Here is a 23518-nt window from a genome sequence, read left to right as displayed (position 1 = left end):
ACCCCAACACACACATGAACACATACTTCCCCCTCACAGGCACCCACCCTACCTCCCCCCCACACACTTTCCTCGACATGTACCCGACCCCACCTCCATACCCCAACACACACGTGAACACATACTTCCCCATCACAGGCACCCCATGCCACCTGCATACTCCCACACATGCACACACATTTCCCCATCACAGGCACCCCACCCCACCTCCACACATTTCCCCCATACCACCTCTTCCCTCACACCTTCCCCTTCACATACACCCCAACCCTCACCCCACAACTCCACTCACACATCCTCATACTTTACTCTCCTCTGCCTCCTACCCCAGTCCTTCCCATCCCCACACACCCCCAACATCTCCACATACGCCTATGTCCCCTCCGCAGCCACACACCTCCTCCCCATACTCAGCTTTCTACTCACAGACACACCTCCCTCACATACACACCTACACACAATCACCCACAAACACACTCAGGCTGCCCAAACCATGGGTGCCCCTCTTGTTCCTCCAGGGCTTCCTAGCACACCCATCTCACACCGTAGGTGGGTGTTCACTGTGGAAAGGCTGAGCTCCCTGTCCTGACCCACTCACTCAGGATCTGAGGCTCCCCCGCCCTGTGCCTTCCCACCACCTTCTTTCCCAGGGACACCCTTGGGATGTGCAAGCCCAGGTTGGGGAAGGCAAGTTCATGAATAAAGGACTGGAAAGTGACTCTTCTTTTTCTTTTTCTTGCCTGCTCCAAAAATACAGTCATCCCCCGCCCCTCCTAACCTCCAGGAAGCTTCCTGCCTGCGGCATCCATTGTCTGCATGTGGGCAGACTTCCCTCTGGACTTGGCTGAAGGATCGTTCACAGGTTACACCTAGTCCTACCAGACACTGGTTTCCGAAGCCCCTTCTCTTATCTCCTGGGAGGACTGGTCTCATGCTGGCCTGTTTCCCATAGAGGAAAACCTCTCTGCGCCTTCCAGACATGGTCTTAGAGGCTTTGGCTGGATAGCTTGTCTTTTCTCTAAAGGCGCCAGGGCACATTTCCGGACCCCACTGACATTTAGAAAATCTAAATATCCAAAAATGTCTTCATGGCCTTTAAAAGAATTAGCAATTAGTTGTTAAAGGTCTCTGTGATTCCCAAAATGTTTAGCCTTTCTTTAACTTTTTTTTCCTAAAACACATTGCTACTCTTCATTTCCCATGTTCATTTCTGGAGCAGCTTTACTCCAAGAGGAAGGAATCAGTAATCAACACAAGTAATAGGTCTGAGTAACAGATTTCAAATGCCACAACAAGGGCAGGCAATTAGAAATATGCTGAGCGGGCCAGGCGCAGTGGCTCATGCCTATAATCCCAGCACTTTGGGAGGCCGAGGCGGGTGGATCACAAGGTCAGGAGTTGGAGATCAACCTGGCCAACATAGTGAAATCCTGTCTCTACTAAAATATAAAAAATTAGCTGCACCTGGTGGTGCACACCTGCAGTCCCAGCTACTTGGGAGGCTGAGGCAGGGGAATCGCTTGAGCTTGGAGGCAGAGATTGCAGTGAGCCGAGATCATACCACTTCACTCCAGCCTGGTGACAGAGCCTTGATTGCTGTCCAGGCTGGAGTGGAGTAGCATGATCATAACTCATTACAGCCTCAAACTTCTGGGCTCAAGTGATCCTCCCACTCCAGCCTCCCAAGTAGCTGGGACTACAGGCATGTGCCATCATTCTTTTGGTAGAGATGGGGTCTCACTGTGTTGCCCAGTCTGGTCTCGAACTCTTGGTCTCAAGCAATCTTCCTGACTCAGCCTCTAGAAGTGATGGGATTACAGCATACCTGGCTTATTTCATTTTAATTTTACTCTCAGAACACACTGAAAGTCAAGGTATTCTTGCTCCCATTTTATAGGTAAGGAAACTAAAGTTCAGAAAGGTGAGGGAGCTTGCCTAAGAAGACTTGGCAGGTAAGTGACTGAGCTAGGATTCAAATGTTGAAGTCCATATGGAGGTGGGGTGGGGGACATGTCCACCCATCACACCAGGCGGCACCAACACGAGGATCTGGGAAGAGAGCACAACAGCAACGTAAGCTTCCACCAACAGAAATCCTAAGGACTCACATGTGAGGATGCAGCAGGGACTGTGCCAAGGGAGGCGCCCTGCTCCGGAACAGAGCAAAGGACCTATGATGTAGACCAGAAAGGAGCTGCCTTCAGATGCCCCCAGGCCACCCAGCCCATAAGGATCACACTCTTCACAGGAAGTAAGGTGCTTTCTCCTTTGGGATCCAGAGAGTCTACTAGTTTATACAACATCACATATGTATTGTCCCTACCACCGTAGGGACAAGAGCCACCACTCAGTGATTACTGCATGTGACAGCCAACGGGCTAAATTGTGAACATGCATCTTCTCAGCCCCTGCAGCCCTACGAGGGCTATAAAATAGACACTCAGGGATGAACTGAAACTCAGAGCAGGGAGGAAGTGGCTCGAGCCCACTTGGGAGTCCCAAAGCCCAGATTCAGACTGAGGACTGCCTGGTTCCAGTAGACCATTCAGATTCACACCCCCACTCAGAGTGGTACATTTAATGAAATGCATTTGTTCCTGATGACCTTGCATGATTCAAAACTAAAATTCCCCTAAGAATACATTTGAAGTAGGAGTCACATTTTAAGCTATTCCCATGAAGTAAGACTTTATAAATATTTTTATTTGCACACATTAGCATAGCACACTCACGTGGTGTGCTGGTACCCAGTGTGCAGTCCCAGCTAGATCGCGTGGATGAGGTCCGTGAGCCAAAGTCCTCCTCATCCCATCCCCTGGCACCAAGAAGATGCCTGGAGGTAGCTCAGCTCTGAGTACTTCCAGCATCTGCTTCTATCCCAGCCAGACTGAGGGAGACTGCTGTGCCCTATTGTTGCAATTAGAATTTGCACCAATGAACAAAAACTACAAAATAGCCCACTCTTCTGGCCTATGGTGCCCCCCTGAAGCTCTGAGAGGCAAGCTGTAGTCTTTTCAGAGCGCTTCTGTCCTCTATCAGAAGATTTTGGCTTAGAGCACTGAGGTCAAGGCTGGAACGGCACAGTGTTTCCTTCTGAGCTGAGAGGGTCATGGTGGGTTGAACCCAAACTCACTGATTATTCCTAACAAGGAGCAGAGTGAAGCCATCCTAACCAGTCTCCCGTGGCTGCTCAGTGTGAGGCAAATGCCACTGGGATGTGGGCCCAGGCTGCGGGAGCTGACTTGCCAGGCTGAGCAGGCCACGATGTGTGGCGCCTGGCAGGAGGCCCTCCCCTCAGCCTGGCCCCAGTGCCCCAGGCTCCCTTGCTGATTTCATTATCCCAGTCTTCACGTGATGAGGAAGGGCAGGGATTGTGGCTCTGGAAAGAAGACAGTGCAGCCAGCCTGGCCACACTGCTCTCCAAGAAGATGGCCAGCAACTCCTGACTCGCTTCAGAGCTGGTCTCAAGCTCTCATTAGACCAAGGGGGAGAAAGTGTATGGCAGGACTCTGGGGCTCAGATCTGTCCTCATCCTCTGCCCACTTGAAGCAGGATTCAGCCCCACGGAGTCCATACATTTATGAGAAATGACCAGTTCACTGGCAATTTATAAAGAGGTGGGGGAAAGAGTTCCATGACCAGAACCCAGGAGACATTTCATCACTAGACACCCCCGTTCTTGCCCTATTCTTTTCCTGTCCCAGGCACTTCATTCTCTCCATCATTGGCCTCACAATCTTAAGGGATGCCCTCTATTATTCTAAGTGGTTCATCTCTTGAACCTGGTCTACATATCTGATTGAAAAAAATAGCCTGTTTTCTAAGCAAACCAGAATCAATTATTCCCTCAGCACCTCCCTGAGTGGCTCATTTAACTTCAACTCCAATACAGTGGACTAAGGGTGAGCATATATGAACTAGTCCTCTCACCACTGTGCATCACAAAACCACAGCCACTTTCCACAGTCCTTAAAACAAGCGCAAATTCATCCTAAGTCAACACATTAACATAAAATTAGTTCCAAAGAAGTGATTGTCCTGGGTGCTGAGTAAATGTAAATGCCAAACCACTCTGTAGGGCTATTTCCTAACCCTAGTCCACATACAATTTCTACAGGGAAAAAAAGCCCCTGCAAATGGCTCATGGTCAAACATAAGGAGGTAATCCACCATGAACAAGAGCAAGCAGACATAAAACAATGGGAGAATTAACATCCTTAAAACTTGAGCTAACAGAATGATCTGAAAAAGAGTATAATATAAATATATTTAAAATAATTGAAGATGTCAATAACAATACAAAAGAAATCATAAGGAAACACCAATAGACTGTGTCAATAGGGCAGAGAGATTTGAACATCTATTACAAGAACTTTAGGAATTAGCAAAATATGTAGTGCCATTAAAATTTATAATGTCAAAAATGGGTCTGACACCAATGAACAAAGCTGGAGAGAGACTAAGTAAACAGAAAGTTATACTTTAAGGAAATCACCCAGGATGCAGCATAAAGCCCTGAAAACTATGAAAGACAGGTTAAGAGACAAGGAGGCCAGAAATGAAAATGTGAAGCCATATGTAAAAGGAGTTCTAGAAAAAAGGATGAAGAAAATAGGGGTGTGCAATATCAGGAATGTTTTTGGCTGAAAATTTTTCAAAATTAAAGAAAAACTCGAATTTTCAAAAGAAATAGCATATCAAACTTTCTAACAGATAAGTGAAAATTAAGCCATACTCAGATACCTTATGGTAGACATACAGAACAACAAAGAAAAGAAAAGAACAAACATTAAATAGAACTAGAGAAAAAACAGGATACCTAAGAAGTTATGACAATTAGACTAATGGAAAAGTCCCAACACCAGAAGAAAGAGCCATGGTACCTTCAAAGTGTTGAGAAGAAATAACTATTGATTTAAAATCTTGTTTGTAGCTAAACTGTAATTCAAGAGCAAGGGTAAAATAGAGGTATTTTTAGACAAAGACTTAGAGATTTTCTTACTCATAGGCCTACTGAAAGTAACACTAAAGGATATCCTTCAAGAAAAAAAAATAATCAACAGCATGGGTGAAATGCAAGAAGCAATCAATGGTGAACAAAGAAACCAGTAAACTTCTAAGTACATAAATAACCACTCACTTATTTATAAATAACAGAATAGTAACAATTTATAATAATGACCACTGTGGGGAGGTTAAAGACAGGTAGAACAAAAATATGGGTCAATGATAAGTTGAAAATGAGAGAGGATGGTGGGCAAAAAAGCATCTAGGATCCTTATTTTGCACTCTTGGAGAATAGAGACATTCATGAACTTTAGTGGTTTTTATATCATACGTCAATGTTAAATATAAGGGTAATAGTGGGCACCGTATGTTCATGGATTGGCAAACTCAACATAGTAAATATGATCAAATGAGATCATTGTACAAGTGCACTGTCACCTAAGGACAGAAGAATGTACAAATGTCACAAAGTGCTACAATTAAAAGTCGACAAAATCCACAGACTTCATAATGATTAATGCTTTGACCCTCCTCCTGCCAAGCCCCATTGCAGAAACTGCTCACAGTGTCCCCGGGGAGGTAGAGCTTGGGTCACTCCCGGCATAAAGCACAGGGAATCACAGCAGGAGGTGAGCCATGCACTGCACACTTTCCTACACAAACCAGAGTTCAGCTGCTCCATAGCTCTACATACTTCAGTATATTCTGAGCTTCATATGTCCTCTTCCTGGAGTGGTATCCATTGCCCTAGGAGTATCCCCACTAATTTTGTGAGATGTTCACCCATTCCTTACTCCCTTGAGGCAGGGGTTGGAGGCCACTCACCAGTGCTGGCCAAGGTGTACTGGTAGGGCTCGGAGAGGAAGTGCGGGAGGGTGAGGATGAAGGCACCTGCAGCCAGGAAGAGACCCCCGAGGCCAATCAGACGTGGACGGTGCACCCGGCTGCCAAAGTAGCTGACAAAGATGATGAGGATGGCATTGCTGATCTGAGAAGAGAGCAGAAAGGCTGAGTGAGACAAGAGGCCCTGTCCTCACCCACCCACAGAGAAGACCTGACCATATCTTATCCAGGAAAACTGGAGAGGGAGGAGGCTGCCCAGTGTCAGCTGGGGCCCAGGCAGAGTTACAATGTCAGCTTTTCCCAGAGAGCTTCACAAGCGGGCAAGCATAAGCAATTTTGGTTTTCCCTCTGTTATCAGAAACCCTTCTGGGTCTCCATCTTCTAGACCAGACCAAAAGAAGTATCTGAAGATTATGAAAAGCTCAAAACCTAAACTTTAACCATCTTAGAATCAAACCTTTTTGGGAAAAAGCCAAAGAAACCTCCAATCCTGCCTGGCTCCTAGGAATAAAACATGTCCCCTAATTAAACTTGAGAGTTTGTATCTAAAGTTTAGTGCAAAATTCCAAGTTTAATTAGGTACAAATTAAAGGACCCAAGGACCCTGGCTTGGTGGCCAGAGTAACAAGCGAGCAACATGCTTATCTCATTTAATCATGAAACAATTCTCATTTTACCTGACAAAACTGGGGCTCAGAATATTAAGTAACATGCCCATGACCATGAGGTTAGGGAGTGGCTTGTACCAGTCTTGCCTGACTCTAAAACACCAAGGCTTAACTAGAGTTGTCTGTCACCTCTTGGAGAACAGGGTTTCTGCCCAAGCAGCTCTGCTACTATCCTGCCCCTTCCCCTGCCTTGGTTTGTTTTCAATTCTGTGAAATGAAAGATAAGAACTAGAGCACCCCAAGGCCCTTCCAGCTGGAAATATGGGTAACTCCATGCTTCTGGTGCTCCCTGGAAGATGTGCTCTCTGAGCCCCACCCAGAAACAGGAAAGGGAACTGAAGGCTCCAGCATGCGGAGTAAGTTCTTCAATGGTAAGGGGATGTTGCCAGGCCTTCTGACCACATCTCCACCAAAGATGGTCCTCTCCTCAGAGCACAGTTCACCTGGACTGGAGGAGCTCTGTAAATCTGCAGCCATAGCCCTATCTTGTTACACCCCAGTTTCCTCCTGGCTGGAGAAACAGGTGCTGCTGTGTCAGGAAACAGAGGCTAGAGCCTCAGAACACGGCTGTCACTAAGGTCGCCAGTGGCCTCATTGGCAAATGTACTGGTCAATGCTCAGTTCCATTTGACTCAGTTGACCATTTCTTTTTTCCTGAAACACTTCCTTCAGAGTTCCCATGACACCATCCTCTCCTGCTTCCCTTCTCCTGTCTGCTCCTTCTCGGTCTTCTTGGCTTATTCCTCTTTATCTGCCTGGACTCTCAACATTGGGCCCAGAGCTCTGCCCCTAAGTGTGTCCAGTTCCATGTCTATTTATGCTCTGCGTGTGCTTCTAAGTCCCATAGTCTCAGTTCATCTAAACTCTCGCTCCTCTTCCTCCCTCCAAAACTCCAGTCCCCTGTCCTCGTCCTCCTTGTCTCAGTAAATGGCACCTCCATCCTCCCAGTGGCTCACACAAAACACTCGAACATCATCTTAACTTCTCTCACACTCATATGTAATCCATCAGCAAATCCCCTTGGCAGGACCTTCCATAGCCACCTGGAAACCAGTGACTCCTCAACCTCCAATCCTGTCTGAATTACTATGGCAGCCTCCTAATGGGACCCTGCCTCCATCCATGTCCTGCTACTGTTCATTCTCCACCCAGCAGCCAGAGGGGTCCTGCTGAAGTATCAGACCATGTTCCCTCAGCTCAAACCCTCCAGTGTTAAAAGGCAAAGGCTGTCCCAGAGCCTCCTGAGCCCTACACAGCCTGTCCCCAGTCACCTCTCAGGTCTGCGCTCTTCTGCTCCTCTCCCTCCCTCCATCCGGCCACACTGCCCCCAGCTGTTCTTTGGCCACACCAAAGAACAAAGGCATTCCCCCAGCCCCCTTTGGTTATTGCTGCTCCTTCTGACTTTAGGTCCTTAGGACTCAGTTCTTATCAACCAGATTCAGGCCTCTGGTCAGATTGAATCATCTCATGAAGGACCTTCTTTGACCTCTTCATTTAAAATACACCCACATCCCCACCACTGTGGCACCGTGTACCTTTTCCCATCCGTGACTTTCTCTGTCTTCATTGCACTCATCATAACCTGATCGACAGTATGTTTTATTTCCATAAATATTATATTTATCCTTAGAATGATATATGAGCAGAGATTTTTGTCTGTTCATTCCTGTTTCCCCAGCACCTAACAGTGCCTAATATATACTTGGTGCTCGTTAAATATTGTTGAAGAAATGAATGAATGAGTAAATGGTAGACATTTTCGGGAGGAGGACATAGTTGCCCGGGAGACCCGTCTGGCATGGCCAAGAGTGAGATGGTTTATGATCTACAGAGAAAGGGGGTGTGAAGGTGTGTGAGGGGCAGCCCCTGCCAAAGGTGGATCTAGGACATCCTGAAGCCCACACCTGGAAAGAGAGTTTGATTCTTCTGCTTCCTAGATTTTGTTTATTTCCTTCTTATTTCCCTATTGCTTTTCATAAAATGATTGTAAATGCCAGATCATATCAGCTATGCTGACTGTGGCTGACTTTGGAAGGCTTGGGTGAGGGTGGGTGGAGGACCCCAAAGGGGCTCTCAGGGAGGAGGGACAGAGGAGAAGCTCTTCCGCACTCTCTAGGGGCCTGCACTTGTTTCTCTGTGGGAAGCTGAACCTCCACAGGTGTTATGGCTAATGCCGGCTTAAGACCTTGTTCTCAAACTTTTCTTCAGCCACAGGGTCCCTTTGAAAAAACTGTTTTTCCCTAATATAAAACAAACCCCCCAAATGCAGCTGTTCTGCCTGAGAAGAGGGCCTCAAGACCTCAGTCTCCTCAGCCCTGGAGCAGCCCCTGAAATACTACCAGGGACTTGCTGTGAGACTCTTTGAAAGCTATTACAACGCCCATTGTGACATGCCCCTGCCCTTCAACGTCTCAAACCAAAGGGGAGTAGGGGCCACTGGTGGGCGGCATGAAGGGTAGGGAGCCTCTAGGGCTCAGCCCTGGCCTTTCGTAGTGGGCAAGAGAAGCTGCTGCTTCAAGCCAAGTTGCTCCATGTCTTCTCTTGTTAACTAAGTTCCTCCTCCTGCTGCTGGCCTTCTACGCCCAGCCCGTCAAAGGCTTCACATCAACTCCTGGGCCCACAGAAGGTTCTCTGAGACTGGGAGCTGCAGACTGCAGATTCATGCTTCCTGGAGGTTCGCTGCACACTCCATGACCCAGATAGCCTCACCCTCCCCTTGCACCAGGCCGGGCTCTCTTCTCACATCCCCCCAGGCTTCACGCATATACTGTACACAGGCAGACACATACAGAGTTGCACACAAATACTCAAACATACACAGACACAGATACACACACACACAGAGGGTTATAAGGTCAGAGGAATGAACTATCTAATGATATTTGCTTCAAATCACACCCACAGGCATGAGCTGAAGTCAGATTCTTGAAAAGTTCATCTGAGACTCGGAAAGATGTTAATGGGTGAATTATTTTTCTTTTTTGATTGAACTCCATCCCTGGGAAAATAGTAAGCTCTTTCATTGCCTAATCAACCTCCTGTCTTAAGCAGATCCTGCTACAAGTCCTAGCTAGCTACTGCCAGCCCACTGAGGAATCCAATTGTTTCTGGGCCCACATTTTTGTTCCAAGCATAGGGTCAACATTTAACGAAAATTTAACCATGGGAGATCACAGATTTGGCTACCACCTGGGCTGAGGTGAAAGAGAATATTCGCCTCATATGCCAGCTCTGACTCTGATTAGTAGCAGGACTCAGAATACTGTGTTGAGAAGGATTCTAAGGCTGTGCATGAACTCAGCAGGAAAGGGACATGGGTAATTAGTGATGCCTGCCAGGGCCACGGAACAGCACCGTAGTGACGCAAATGTCAGACATTTGTTTTTCCTGATGTCCATCATGAGTGAGGACAACATGTGCCAGGGGCATTGCCAAAGTCACAGATCAACATCGATGAGGGTCATTCCGTGTGAACGCAGGGCAGGGACACCAGGGTACTGTCCTGGAGGAGGAGGCAACCACACAGTCAGGCAGACCTAGTCACCAGGCATCACTAGGAAGCTCAGGATAGCAATACAAGCAGACAGACAGAGACACAGGCCCACACACAGACTGGTACACAGACACACACCTGGCATAGAAAGCAGGGAAGGCACACATATGGGCCTGGAAGCTCAGAGGAGGAGGTCTCAGGCCAGCAGGGATGACTTAGACAGGCTGCAGGACTGTGCGTGTATATGTGCATGCATGTCATATGTGTGAGGAAAGAGCCCATGGTGGGGGGGGCCATGAAGTGAGGGACACCAGTGAAGATTCCAGCAACGTGTGTGGAGGTTGAGACTGGCTGGAGCAGTGCTTGTGAGCAAGAGACTGGAGGTGCGGTAGAGAAGACAGGGATTCACAGAGGAGGCCTTAGCATGCAGCCCTCAGACAGCCCTGGGCTCAGACCCTGGCTGCACCACGCACATGACGGGGCTGACCTGGGTGGAGTACTCAGGCTTTCTGAAGCAGGGTTCCTTGTCTGAGAAACATGACTGTGAAGAGCACCTCCCTGCTAGGACTGTAGAAGGGACTGGCACAGGAAAGTGGTCCTGGGGTCACTGCTATGTGAACCATCAAGGAACGGGGAAGGGTGAAAGAGAAAGCCTTGTTCCAGCAGGAGAAGGCTGGGGAGAGGAGATATCTGCCTTCTTTTACAGTTCTGTTTCGGCCAGAAGCTGCCACGGGACAGAGGCGCAGGCTCTAAGTGATGGCAACGACTTGAATTTCACTAAGTCAAGGGAAGACCTCATGACGCTCCAGAGGAGCGACCGGCTCTGGGGAAGGGACCACTGTCTGCCTCTATCCAGGAAGAGAGGCCCTGGGGAGAAGATGGAAGACAGCCCAGGAGCCCTGTCTCTAGGCTGTGGAGACAGGATGAAGGGGTTCTGCTGCCTCCACTCACTCTCTCTCCCCAGCTTCCAGTGGCTCCTGGCAGGCCCTGCCCTTTGACCTCTTACCTCCTCTGGCTTCTCGGCCCACCCTGTCTTCCTCTAACTTTAATATGCAGTCACTGAGGGATGGCGGGAAATGCTAGGAGGCCATAGAGCTCTGATCTCATCTGGGAGTCAAGGCCATTAAGAGCTCTGGCTCTTGTGGCCCTCATAAGAGAGGAGACGCCTGGGCCCAGGGCTGCTGACCCACCTGAATGCCTGGAGCTTATCCTCCCTGGACTACATATGGAGCAGGGGCCCCACAGGCTGGCAGAGTGCACAGAACTCAGTTAGAAGCACAGTTTGAGGGCAGACAGCCCTGCACACCTGGAGCAAGCCACTTGTACTCCTGAGCCTCAGTATCCTTATCTGAACAGAATACCTGCTGGCAAGGCTGCCATGAAGAGGCCCCCAGGTCGGGCGTGGGAGGCTCTCAGCTCAGTACCTGGCACAAGTCAGGCCTCAGGAAATCTGGCTGCTCTGACTGCACCCACTGGATCTTTGCTGTTTCATTTGCTGTTACCCGGCAGAAAGAGACATTGCACCTATGTGCACATCTCAGTCCCCTGTTCCTCTGCTTCTCCTGGATCCTGCGGTCAGAGTGGTACACAAGTGGGGTCTGATGGACCAGAACCTCCTGCTTACCTCATTCAGGCTGGAAATGAGACCCGAGGAAGAACTGGAGAGCCCAAAGCGCTTCTCAATGGTGGTAAGGCTGCTCTTGAAGTAGGCGCTGTACAGGAGTTGGCAGAGCTGCAGGAGGCCTTGGCAGAGCACAAACACCTAGGGGAAGAGTGATGGGCACATGAGGTCTCTGGACGACAAGCCCTGGTGCCCTCCCAGCTATCTGTTAGGGGCCCCAGCAGGCTGACCTCTGTTTCCTCGCCTGTTATCTAGGAGCACTCACTTCCCAGGGTCTCCAGGATGAAATGTCACCATTGCAACATTGTGTTGCACCCTGCAGGAAGCATTCCAAAAGTGCTAGCCATTCCTGTTATTACTGCATTCTCATCACTGTTGTGATATGTGGCCCAGTGAAACCACAGGGTGTTGAAGATATGACAGGGTTGGGGACTCATCCCCAAGGGAAGGGCCTAACTGCTCAGCTGAGCATCTTGGATTATTCCCCAACAGTACCACAGTGCTCCCCAGGCTGCACGTCTGCCCTCCTCCTGTGCCCTGTGAGGGCTGAAGGCCACTCCCCACTCAATTCAGACTGCTCTTGGGAGATGAACAAGCCTGAGTCCTGTGGATCCATCTCTCTTGACTTGTCTTCCATTCCTGACACGTGTCCTCCAAGGCCCACCTCTAATGCCTCCAGTAAGGCACCATAACGCAATCCCCAAAGCACCTGGTTTGAATGAATGTCCCCGTCCACGTCATCATCTCTTATCAGGACTATCTTGGCCTCTCATCAGGAATGTCTGTGACTGATTGTGCTTGCTGCCTGCTCAGTGGATGATCAAGGCCCCAAGGAAGGGACCGAGGCCATTTATCTCCATATCTCACCTGGCCTCATACCTGGTCCCGGGGTACTGAGTAAATGTGAGTTCCATGGTGGACGGGGACAGATAACACATCAGGGAGGGTAGGAGAAGGGTTTCATGATGTCCCCATTTGGCTGCAGGCTGAGCTCTGGGCTCCCCCAGGTTCTCAGCTATTGTGCTAGTCACCTGATGCTTAGTGTGGACCAGGTCTGGATCTGCCTCTCACTCAACAGAGAAAGCTTAGCCAGAAAGGGTCTTGTCTCTGTCTAGAGACAGAGTTTGGAGGGCATTAGTCTTTAGGGAATGGTCAGAGGAGGAGGATCTGGAGAGGCATCAGAGGTCAAATTGCCTCTTTCCTAGCTCTGACCTGGACCAGGGAACAATTTGGGCTTGGGTGTGCTTTTCCCCCTTCTGTGCCCTGGGTTTTCCCAACCGTGAGGTAACTGGGCTAAGTCAATGGTTCATAACTCAGCTTTGATTCAAAATCACATAGATGAGGAGGTGGGAGTGCCTTGGAAATACAGAGGCTAGGCCCAAGCTCAGACCTACTGAATCAAAATCACCAGGAGTGAAGCCACAGATGCGTTATTTGGGAAACTTCTACCAGCAGAGTCTGGGGGGCAACATGGTTTCCAGGCAGTGGGCTAGAGGACTCTTTCTGGCTCTGACCATCTGTGTAAAGGGTAAGATGTGAAAGATTAGAAAAAGAAAAGCAAGGCCGGGCGTGGTGGCTCACACCTGTAATCCCAGCAATTTGGGAGGCCGAAGCAGGCAGATTATGAGGTCAGGAGTTCAAGACCAGCCTGACCAACATAGTGAAACCCCGTCACTACTAAAAATACAAAAATTAACCAGGTGTGGGGGCACATGCTTGTAATCCAGCTACTCAGGAGGCTGAGGCAGGAGAATCTCTTGAACCCTGGAGGTGGATGTTGCAGTGAGCTGAGATTGTGCCACTGCACTCCATCCTGGGCGACACAGCGAGACTCCGTCTCAAAAAAAAAAGAAAAAAAAAAAAAAAGAAAAACAATCATAGAAATTCCCTAATCCATAGGAATTGCCACTATAAGGTTGAAGGAAAGACAAGAGCCACAATATAGGTTATAAGTTATAGGAAAGCAGCACAAGACAGTGACAGTGATGGGGATGGGATTTGTCAACATCCTGTCATTTTCCATGGAAACAGGGCACCAAAGCTCACTCGAACCCAGATTGTTCCCTGGTCCAGGCCAGACCTAGGAAAGAGACAATTTGACTTCAGATGCCTTGCCAGATCCTCCTCCTCTAACCACTCCCTAAAGAGTAATGATCCCAAAGCCTGCCTCTAGACCCCTTCTCTGGACACAATCCATTCTGCACCCGTTCATAGGCAATCCCATTTGCCATAGGATGATGGCCTCCAGTCTCAGGTCTTCACCCAGAACTTTCCCCAGAGTTTTACATGCAGGTCCACCCCACTGTCTGCTGGATGTATGGATGTATCCGCCTGGACACTTGTAGGTCCCTCAAACCAATCATTTCCCAAAATAGGACTCATCATCTTCCCCCATAAACTGCTCCCCTTTTTCCTTCATTCCCCATCACCTTCACTCAGTTTCCCAAGCCGGAAACCAATACTCCTTCTTGATGTCCCTCCTCCTCACCCTCTGGCGTTTGCCCCCTCCCTGAGCCCCGTGGTCTCTTCTTGGTGTCTCCCACGTTGGAGCCCTGCCTCTTCTCCAGGTGTAAGCCTTGACTCAAGCCCTCACCATCCCTCCTCAGATCACCGCAACAGCCTCTCACAGGTCCCCTGCCTACCCCTCTCAAATCTTCCACCACACCACCCCAGAGGGAGCTTTCTCCAGCACAAACTTTAGCAGGTCACACCTGAATTAGCCTCTCTCACTGGCGCCCCACTTTCTGTAAGGTAAAAACCAACACTCTAGGAGTGATAGCCAAGATGCTACAGTCCTGGACCCAGCCTGCCTCCATATTTTCTGCTGAGACTGATCGTATTTTGCCAAGATGGCCATACCAATCTCTGCCATCCACATACACCTCTTACAGTGACACTCCCTTGAGGGGTGGGGTCTGTGTTCTCTCCCTCTGAATATGGGCCAATCTTAGCCCCTTGCTTCTAATGAAGAGAAGTGATGCTATGTGACTTCCGAGGCTGGTCCTAAAAGTGGACAAAGAATCTGGCTGGCTCTTTCTCCCCTGGGACCCTGAGTATCCTGACATTACACTGTAGGGAAGCCCAGTCTTCCTTGCTCACGGTGAGGCCACATGTTAATGTTTCACTGATAACTCCGGTTCAGATTTTGGTCTTCAGCCAGTGTCAACCGCCAGACATGTTACTGTGCCAGCCTTCAGATGATTCCAGCCCCAGCCCTCGATGCCAAGCAAAGCAGAAATGAGCTATCCCCAAAGAGCCCTGTACAGATTGCAGATTTGTCAGATTTGTCAGCAACCTAAATGTGGCCATTGTTTTAAGTTTTAAGCACTAAGTTTTGGATCGTTCTGGTATGCAGCACTAGACAGCTGTAGCACCTGCTGCCACCTTGCCCTTCAAACACATCAAGGTCACACTCTCGGAGTTCCCCAGAGGCACTGTGTCAGTGCCTTTGCTCACAATCTTCCCCTTCTTTGACTGAATAACTTCCCCTGCCCTTCAGGAACAGCATGGGGCCCAGCATGGGGCTCAGTTGTGTGTCTAGTTCAAGGTGGCTTCTAAAAATCCCAGCACCCTGTGCTAACTCCTGTACAGAAGCATCTGAAGGCTTGGCACATGGCTGGTGGCAAGAGTAGCATCTAGCAGAGGAGTGAGGGCTGTCATAACAACTGTGGGAGAGACGAGGGCTGACTGGGGTAGTGGGCTGTGGAGAGGCACCAAATTAGAGGCTCTCGCAAAGGCTGAGTAGACACGGCTGTCACTGATTCAGCGTGAAGAAGAGAAGGGGCTATGTTTCCAGCCTCAGGGCCAAGAAGAGGGCAAAGCCACGCATGCATGGAAACAGGGGCGGGGGGATGGGGGCAGTGTCCAGAAGGAGGAGCGTATAAGCAGATCAAGGGATCAAGGACCATGAGTTCAGTTTTGGAGCACTTGAGTTTCTGATCATGAGGCTTAGAAAAGACCAGTCTCCCCCATCCAAATTAGTAATGAATTAACAGGAGTGACTAATCACCACCAACTTCCCCAGCTGTCTCATGAGAGGAAGATAGGGATGGTGGGAGAGGAAATTTGTCTCAGATCTTTTCCTGAAACACATGCCTCTAAGTACAGAAACTCCCCCACTTTCTCCCCCCAGCTACGGGGTGAAAGACTCCAGCCAGAGCTGGCTCCTTTCCACATCCCCCACCCCCTCACAGAGCCAATCTGGCCACCAGCTGTTGGCCCCTGCAAGCCCTGTCAGGTCTGGGTGCCTCATGGGGTCCCTGGCAGAGGTGTTTGTATATATCTGGGCCCCTCTGTTCCAGTGGATATGGAGAGGGATCAGACTGATGGCTGCAAGGTAGAAAAGGGCAGGGAGAAAAGGCAGGGAAAAGGGAAGTAAGTTGATGGATGATTCTATCAGGGTCACTCAGGGTCACAACCATCTGGCCCCATATACTGAGCTTATGTGATGGGAGCATGACCTTGGCTGCTCAGACTTACCATATACCTCCTACATGGCCAGCATGAGACACAGCAAGGAACACTCGACACCATGCAGATAAAACAAAAGTTTATCCCTCGAGGAGGACACGGGTTCAAGAGTATATGGAGATGCATTGGTGGGAGTAGGAAAAGGTTTGCTAGTTGGGTTGCAACCTACCCTTCCCCATTATTTAGGCAATAAAGTTTTATAGTTTTTGATTATTTGAGTTTTGGAGTCAAACAGGTCTAGGTTCAGGTCTTGACTTTGTAAGCCACAGTGTGACCTCTGGCTACCAACTGGGTCTCCTTGAGCAGCAGGTTTTCCTATTAGCAAATGGAAATTATGATAACACCTGAGTTGCGAGGCTTGTACCAGAGAATGTTGCAGGCCCCTGTCACCTGCCCGGCACACATCCTGCCTGGTGAGTGCTCCACATCCTGGAGGGATATTCAGTAATTTGAGGCTTCCTCCACTCCCTCTTCTTGCCCTCCAAGTAATTTAACTTCCCGGTTGCTTTCGGTTCTCCTATAGTCTGAGAACCCTAGAATAGAATTTCTCACAATGTGTTACACAGAACATCACTTGCTTAAGATGCTCTAGGCCAAAACAACTCCCTGGAGAAAAAAAATTGGAAAACATAACATGCTACAGTCCTCCTTCATAAATATGTGCAATCACATTAGCATATTAAAGGTTCTGAGTTCCATAGTAAAGACCTAGTTAATGCTGTTTAAGCCAACTTTTCCATGCGCCTTTAACTATGTAACTCCCCATCCACACACACACATCACCACTACTTTATAATAGATGCTAGCACTCTCCAGAATACATTTTATGGAAAGATAACATGTGCCTTTTAGAAAACACCTTTGGTAGAATTTGAGTCTTGCAATTTCTTCACAAAAGGAAAAGAAAATAAAGATGGATTACATGGGCTGCGTCATCTTCTTTAAAATGGTATATACCATCATTTTCTATCTCCTCACTCCACCTTTTTTCTTTACTCGGCAGGTATTGCTTCCCCAAATTACATCATGCATTTTATTTCTCATTTATTGACATTTTCTCCCACCAGAATAGAGACTTCATGGTGGAAATACAATGTGTGTTTTTAAGAACAAATCCACAGTGCATGAAATGATGCCCAGTTCGTAACTGGAGCTCAATTGTTGTCAAATGAACAATATGTCTGTAAAGCACTCTAAGTGATAAGCCCAAGCTCCAGAATATACATCCACCACAGTAGCCATTCTGGGAGGCTGCAGATTTGTTCCCATGGTCTGTCTTCAATCATTTATACATTGCTCCTTTGGTGCTGCTTTTGATCAGTCTACAAGCCATACAATTTACAAGGCACAAAACAGCATTTGTCAGTTCAGCTGCCCTACTTACTCACTTGGCTAAACCCAAACTAAAATAAGATTTGCAGTCATATATGAAGGGACTTTCCACTGTGATGGAAACATTCTACATTTTAATTTTGTGGTGGTATTTATACAGGTTTATACATTTGTCAAAACTCAACAAACATTTAAAGTGTGTGCATTTTATTATATGTAAACTAGATACCTCAATCAAGTTGGCTAAAGAAGAAATTCATTTGAAAAAAAATTTGCAACCATGAGGTATTCAAAATAATGTTCTGGGGCTTTGAAGGAAATTCGACAGTTTTTTGTGTTTTTTTGTTTTTGTTTTTGTTTTTTTAATTATGAGCATTGGCAATGTCATTGGAATACCTTTGTTTATTCAAGAGGCCTACTTTGACAGGTTCAAAACCCAGGTAAATATCTAGGTGTGTGTGTGTGTGCTAACCTAAACATCTAGGTTGACAAGGGCTGTGTGTGTGTGTTAAGGTAAACACATCACTTGAGACACATCTTATAGAAGGAAGCTGGCAGAGAAACCCCACGGAGGACGAGCAACATTCTTGCAGGGCAGGGAGGGCAGGAGGCACTCAGGCTTCTAACTGTCACGACCATACTCACGACAGCCTCATTCATTCTCCGATCCTAACAAAAATAAAGAGGAAGGAAGCGCAGAAACTGGAGTGGCCATGAAGATCTTTAATAAAGAGAGAACTTTTTACCACCTGTGTCAAAGAGCTAAGAAAGGCTAAAAAGCTACTGAGATGCAAGGTAAAGTTGGGGGTGTAGGGGACTTGGCCCAAGCCACGCTTCAGTGATGTAAGTGAGATGACCATGGCAGATAAGCCACAGGACAAGGAGGGAGGCCCCCATAGCTCAGGAGGAAGGAGAAAGCATCAAAGGACAGTCTAGACATGGCTTTTTTGATCTACATGTTCATGCCTCTCTTTTCCAAACTAAACATCGGAACTATGATCTAACCATTTTTAGGTCACAGTGGCATCTAACCGTGGTTATAGCGACACCCGCGGAAGGTCTGAAGTGTGATCCCCATAGGGTTATTACCTATTTAATGACTGACTGTGCTGTCAACCCACTCCGATGTTTTCCACACAAACCCCAGGGAAGGAAAACTAGAAAATTCAAATGATGTCTCATGTCCATGTAAACCCCCACCCATCTCCATTGTGAATGGACTTCCTCCTCAGCCAGAGTACTCTTAAAATTTAACCTGAAAGACTGGTTCAGGTCTCAACAGGATGTGGGGGTCAGACAGGCCTCATTACACCTCTCTGGCATTAACATTAACACAGACCTGAAGTCTGATAAGAAACATGTAGAATCTATTCTCTCTGAAGCCAGCCGGCTACCTGGAGGCTTCATCTGGCTGACAAAACTCTAGTTTCCACAGCCTCTTATCGCAACCCAGACATTTCCTTTCTATTGTTCCCAGGTCTTTAGATAAACTCAACCAATGTCAATCAGAAAATTTTAAATCTACCTATAAACTGGAAAGCTTCCCCCCCTCCGCACCCACCGCCACCTCGAGTTGTCCCGCCTTTCTGGACCAAACCAATGTATTTCTTAAATGTATTTGACTGAAGTCTCATGTCTTCCTAAAATGTATAAAACCAAGCTGCATCTCAACCACCTTGGGAACATGTTCTCAGGACCTCCTGAGGACTGTGTCACGGGCCGTGGTCACTCATATTTGAAGATATTTGAAGAATAAATCTCTTCAAATATCTTATAGAGTTTGACCCTTTTCATCGATATCCACTAGGATGCGACTTCTCTGAGGTGATTCAATGTACTGAAAGAGTCCAGGAGTCGGAGGAAAACCATTCAGGGCAGGAGACGGGGCTGGACTGAGATACACAGCCGGTGACCTCCCAGTTTGAAACAACTGCTTCTGTCCCTAAATGGCAGCTATCTGCTTTCTCAAACAGGACTCTGACAGGGCAATCTGAATGAAACAATTCTTCCAAGGAAGGAAGAAAGAGGAAGGAAAAGGGAGAAGAAAAGAACAGCACAGAAAAACCATATTCTCACCCCCACCAGGTATAAACCAAAAAGAAAATTCTAAGTATTCCCCCTCACCACCCCAACCATCTGAATGGACTTCCTCCTGGTCAGGACACTCTTAACCTGAGAGACTGTTTTAGGCCATGACGGGAAGTGAGAGTATAATGAGGTGACGTGACATGCCTCATTATATCTCTCTCTCCAGCATTGACATTGACACAGTCTTTAAGCCTGGTAAGAAACATTTTACAACCTATTCCCTCTGAAGCCTACTACTTGAAGGCTTCCTCTGCAAATAAGAACTTGGGTCTCCATAATCCTTTATCTTAACTTTACCCAGACTTTCCTTTGTATTGGTCTCAGGTCTTTAGGTAAACTCAACCAATTGTCAATCAGAAAATTTTTGAATCTAACTATAGGCTGGAAGCCCCCACTGCAAGTTGTGCTGCCTTTCTGGACCAAACCAATGTATTTCTTGAATGTATTTGATCGAAGTCTCATGTCTCCCTATAATGTACAAAACCAAGCTGCACCCCGACCACCTTGGGCACACGTTCTCAGGACTTACTGAGGGCTCTGTCACAGGCCATGGTCACTCATATTTGTAAAGTATTTGAAGCGATGTATTTGGAGCCAGAGTTTGACTCTTTTCATTGACAACAGGATGCAGGGAGGGAGAGTTCGGGGTGCTGAGGGCCATGCTGCAGTTCTCTGAAAGAGGGAGGGGCATCCAGAGGTGCTGCTGGCTTTAGTCCCTCCCAACCTCTGAAAGAGAATTTGGCCTCAGGGGACATTCTGCTCCTCTGCTGTCTAGGCCGAGCTGACAGCATACCAGACAGGTGGGAACACCTGAGACAGGAGAACAGAGTCTGGAGACAAGGAACTTAAGGCTAGTTTGTGCTAACTTCCTCAAAAAAAAAAAAAAAAAACACCAAGGTCTGGGGGCAGGGAGTCTAATGCCAATTAACACAAACTTCCTAAAGCTAAAGCAAAAGGGAAAACCCCATCTCCCTACTCTGAGTAACAAAGGATCAAAGGCTACTCTCCTTGCGGCGCTCCCACTTCCACCACAACTCAGATGGAAAAGGAGAGTGCCTTGGATTGGCCAACAGGCCCAGCAGGGACCTTCCCTTTATCTGTATAAGATGCCAGTTCACCTCAGCCTTTAATTAGTCACAGGCCAAATCCTTCATCCAGACAAAGGAAAGAACCTCAAATGGGTACTTAAAGCCCAGAAAACTTCATAACTGGGCCTTTGAGCCACTTGCTAGGGCCCACTCGCACCCTGCGGAGTTCTTTCTTGCTTTAATAAATTCCTGCTTTCACTGCTTCATGCCTGCGTTTCATTCCTTTGGTACTTTGTTTCTGCATTTTGGTCAATTCTTTGTTCAAAATGCCAAGGACCTGGACAACTCATAGTCAAGACCCTCCAGTGAACACCCCTCTGAGACTGACACCTCTCTTGGGAAGAAGCATAACTGCACAACCACACTGACAGCCCCCCTGGATTTGAGCAACAGTGGACAGGCATCCAGTCCTCCCATTCCACAGTTAACTGGAACCCACCTATGGAATTAAAATCAATTTACATTTCTTTCCACATTTTAATTTTTTAAAATCAGTGTAACACGTGCATATGTTTAAAATATCAAGTAGTGTGGAAGAGCTTAGAATGACAAAGCTCAGCTCTGCACTCAGGCCAGCCCACCACCAGTACTGCAGGTTGGGAACAACCATCTCTGCTTTTAGTTTTTAGTTTCTCTGTTGATGACATCCACACATCTCAAAATAATACACTTGTTCTGCAGTTTCTTGACTTACCATTTTATGGTGCCTGTTACTATAGAAGAGGATTTAGCACACTTATACTTGCAATGCTCCCTTCTCCCTACTCCTCCCAACTTTTAATAGTTCTATCAGTATCTTTATTATCAGATCACTTTGTGGGAGGCAAACTGGGAGCCAGAGGAGCAAGGGCTTCCCTCCTGGGCACAAACCTTTACAATGTCTGATAGTTCCGTTAATTCTAGGACAGAAGGTTGCTTGTGTTTTCCGTGGGGTAAAGCGCTGTTCTATCTTAATCCCTTAATCCCACTTCTCCTTCTGCCACATTCGCCAATTCTAAATCTGTTGCCTCTCTGGGCTGTGCCAAGCCTGCGGGCTCCCTACTACTGCGGGCTCCCTACTTCTGCAGGCCCCGTGCACGCAGTTGACCACCTGTCTTCCTCCATTCTATTTCATCCATCAACACTTCCCAACCACTGTCCACCCTGCTAAAATTATTGAAATCTTTCATCAGTTCATAGTCTCTCTCCTTCTTCAGTTTTTTGTCATTGATTTTTCTCCTTTTTCTTCATTAGTTTCATTATAATAAAGGTGTCAGGGAGGAGGGGAGACAAATGTGTTCAGTCGGCCATCTTGAATCATAAACCAATCTATTTCCTGGTGCTAAACCTAGCAGACAAATCATTTTGTCCCCAGTTTTTCAATGGGAAAGAGAAAGGCTTTAAGAAATATGTGCTTGTCAGTAGACTAGGCTGTCAAACCAAAAAATATACCAAATCCTTCCTCTCCTCCCACTACACTCGTGAGTCTTGATACCACCTTTATTTTACTAAGTCTTCCAAAATGGCTGGTGTGTCTCCAACAGATGGCAGGTGGTCTGAGGGTGGTGCTGGCTCTGGGTGTATGCCCATCTCCACTGCTCCATTGCACTGTCTCCATTCACACAATTCATTCTTGGTCCTGGCTGGCAGTTCTCCTCACCTGGGAGGTGAGGCTTGGGGCTCAAGAGGCCCTAATGCAATAAAGATAAAGAAGTGAACTCAGAAGGGTGACTCCTGGCTACTTCCCAGTGTCATCAGACATGCAGGCATCTGGCCAAGCATAGTGGCTCACGCCTGTAATCCCAACACTTTGAGAGGCTGCAGTGGGCAGATCATCTGAGGTCAGGAATTCGAGAACAGCCTCGTCAACATGGTAAAACCCCATCTCCACTAAAAATACAAAAATTAGCCAGGTGTGGTGGCAAGGGCCTGTAATACCAGCTACTCAGGAAGCTGAGGCATGAGAATCGCCTGAACCTGGGAGGCAGAGGCTGCAGTGAGCCAAGATCGCACCACTGCACTGCACCAATGCACTCCTGGGTGACAGAGCAAGACTCCACCTCAAAAACAAACTAACAAACAAACAAAAAACTGCAGGCATCTGAAGATGAGAAGGGCTTCTAGGTTGGCTTCTTGGAAGTGCATCTGAAAGACCCTCAGAGCTGAAGCAGGGAGTAGGATCCTTCTCCCTGCCCCCAGCCCCTAAAATGAAGGAAGCAAAGCATGAGTCCAATGCATTCTAGAATAAAAGCCCTCCATCAGCGGTTGGCCTGCTCACCCCTCCTGTCCCTTCTGCAGGGTGTGGCTGTGAATCCAAACCATGGCCCAATGCCCCAAAGGAGAATGACTCTTTCAAGAAGTGATTCAGGAAATCCAGTATTTTCCCACGCAGGAAGAATGCCTGCACAAGATAAAGTTCAGAGATTTAAAATAGTCAGCCTGGGGTCAAAGTTGGTGATATTCCTCATAGCAATGACAAAAGGTATCTTTAGTATTATTTATTTTATTATGAATTAGAAAAAGCCTTTGCTAAGACATGGTCCTGTGGGTCATTGGAGATATAAAAATCAGAACAATCTAGGCAGAAACACATAGATTTCCATCGCAGCTTCCTTGTTCCTTAAGAGGGGAGTAGCCAGGCTGTGGAGCTGGGCCTGAGACCCTGTCTGGGAGGGGAGGCTGCAGGGGGCTGGAGGAGCCAGGCCTCCAACAGATCTCTCACTGCTCAGTGTAACTCTTTCCCTTTCTTCTCTCCTGAGTCCCCTTACCAGCCTTTACTGCCCACAAAGTTGACCTTATTGTTTGGCAGAGTTTCCCAATATGACTGAGCAAAGGCACCCTCTGAGGCCTAATGAGAACAGCCTCTGGGAGGACTGGCACATCTGTCCTCAGTGGAGGCCACGGGAAACCACAACAGGCACAGAGAAGC

General features: G+C 47.7%; 1 protein-coding gene across 1 annotated transcript in view; it reads right to left on the bottom strand.

Annotated features, from left to right (window-relative positions):
• SLCO2A1 (solute carrier organic anion transporter family, member 2A1) overlaps positions 1-23518 on the bottom strand; it is a 91908-nt gene that overhangs the window by 38031 nt on the left and 30359 nt on the right. Inside the window, exons 2-3 of the mRNA XM_011971037.1 lie at positions 11636-11773; positions 5833-5995 (exon numbers count right to left, since the gene is read on the bottom strand). Coding sequence (XP_011826427.1) covers positions 5833-5995; positions 11636-11773 — 301 coding nt within the window. The remainder of the gene's footprint in view (positions 1-5832; positions 5996-11635; positions 11774-23518) is intronic.

This window comes from Mandrillus leucophaeus, unplaced genomic scaffold, assembly GCF_000951045.1.
Source record: "Mandrillus leucophaeus isolate KB7577 unplaced genomic scaffold, Mleu.le_1.0 Scaffold981, whole genome shotgun sequence".
In the NCBI taxonomy this organism is placed as follows: Eukaryota; Metazoa; Chordata; class Mammalia; order Primates; family Cercopithecidae; genus Mandrillus; species Mandrillus leucophaeus.
The sequence above is the reverse complement of the archived record's forward strand: the minus strand, read 5'-3'. Positions and strand labels throughout refer to the sequence as shown.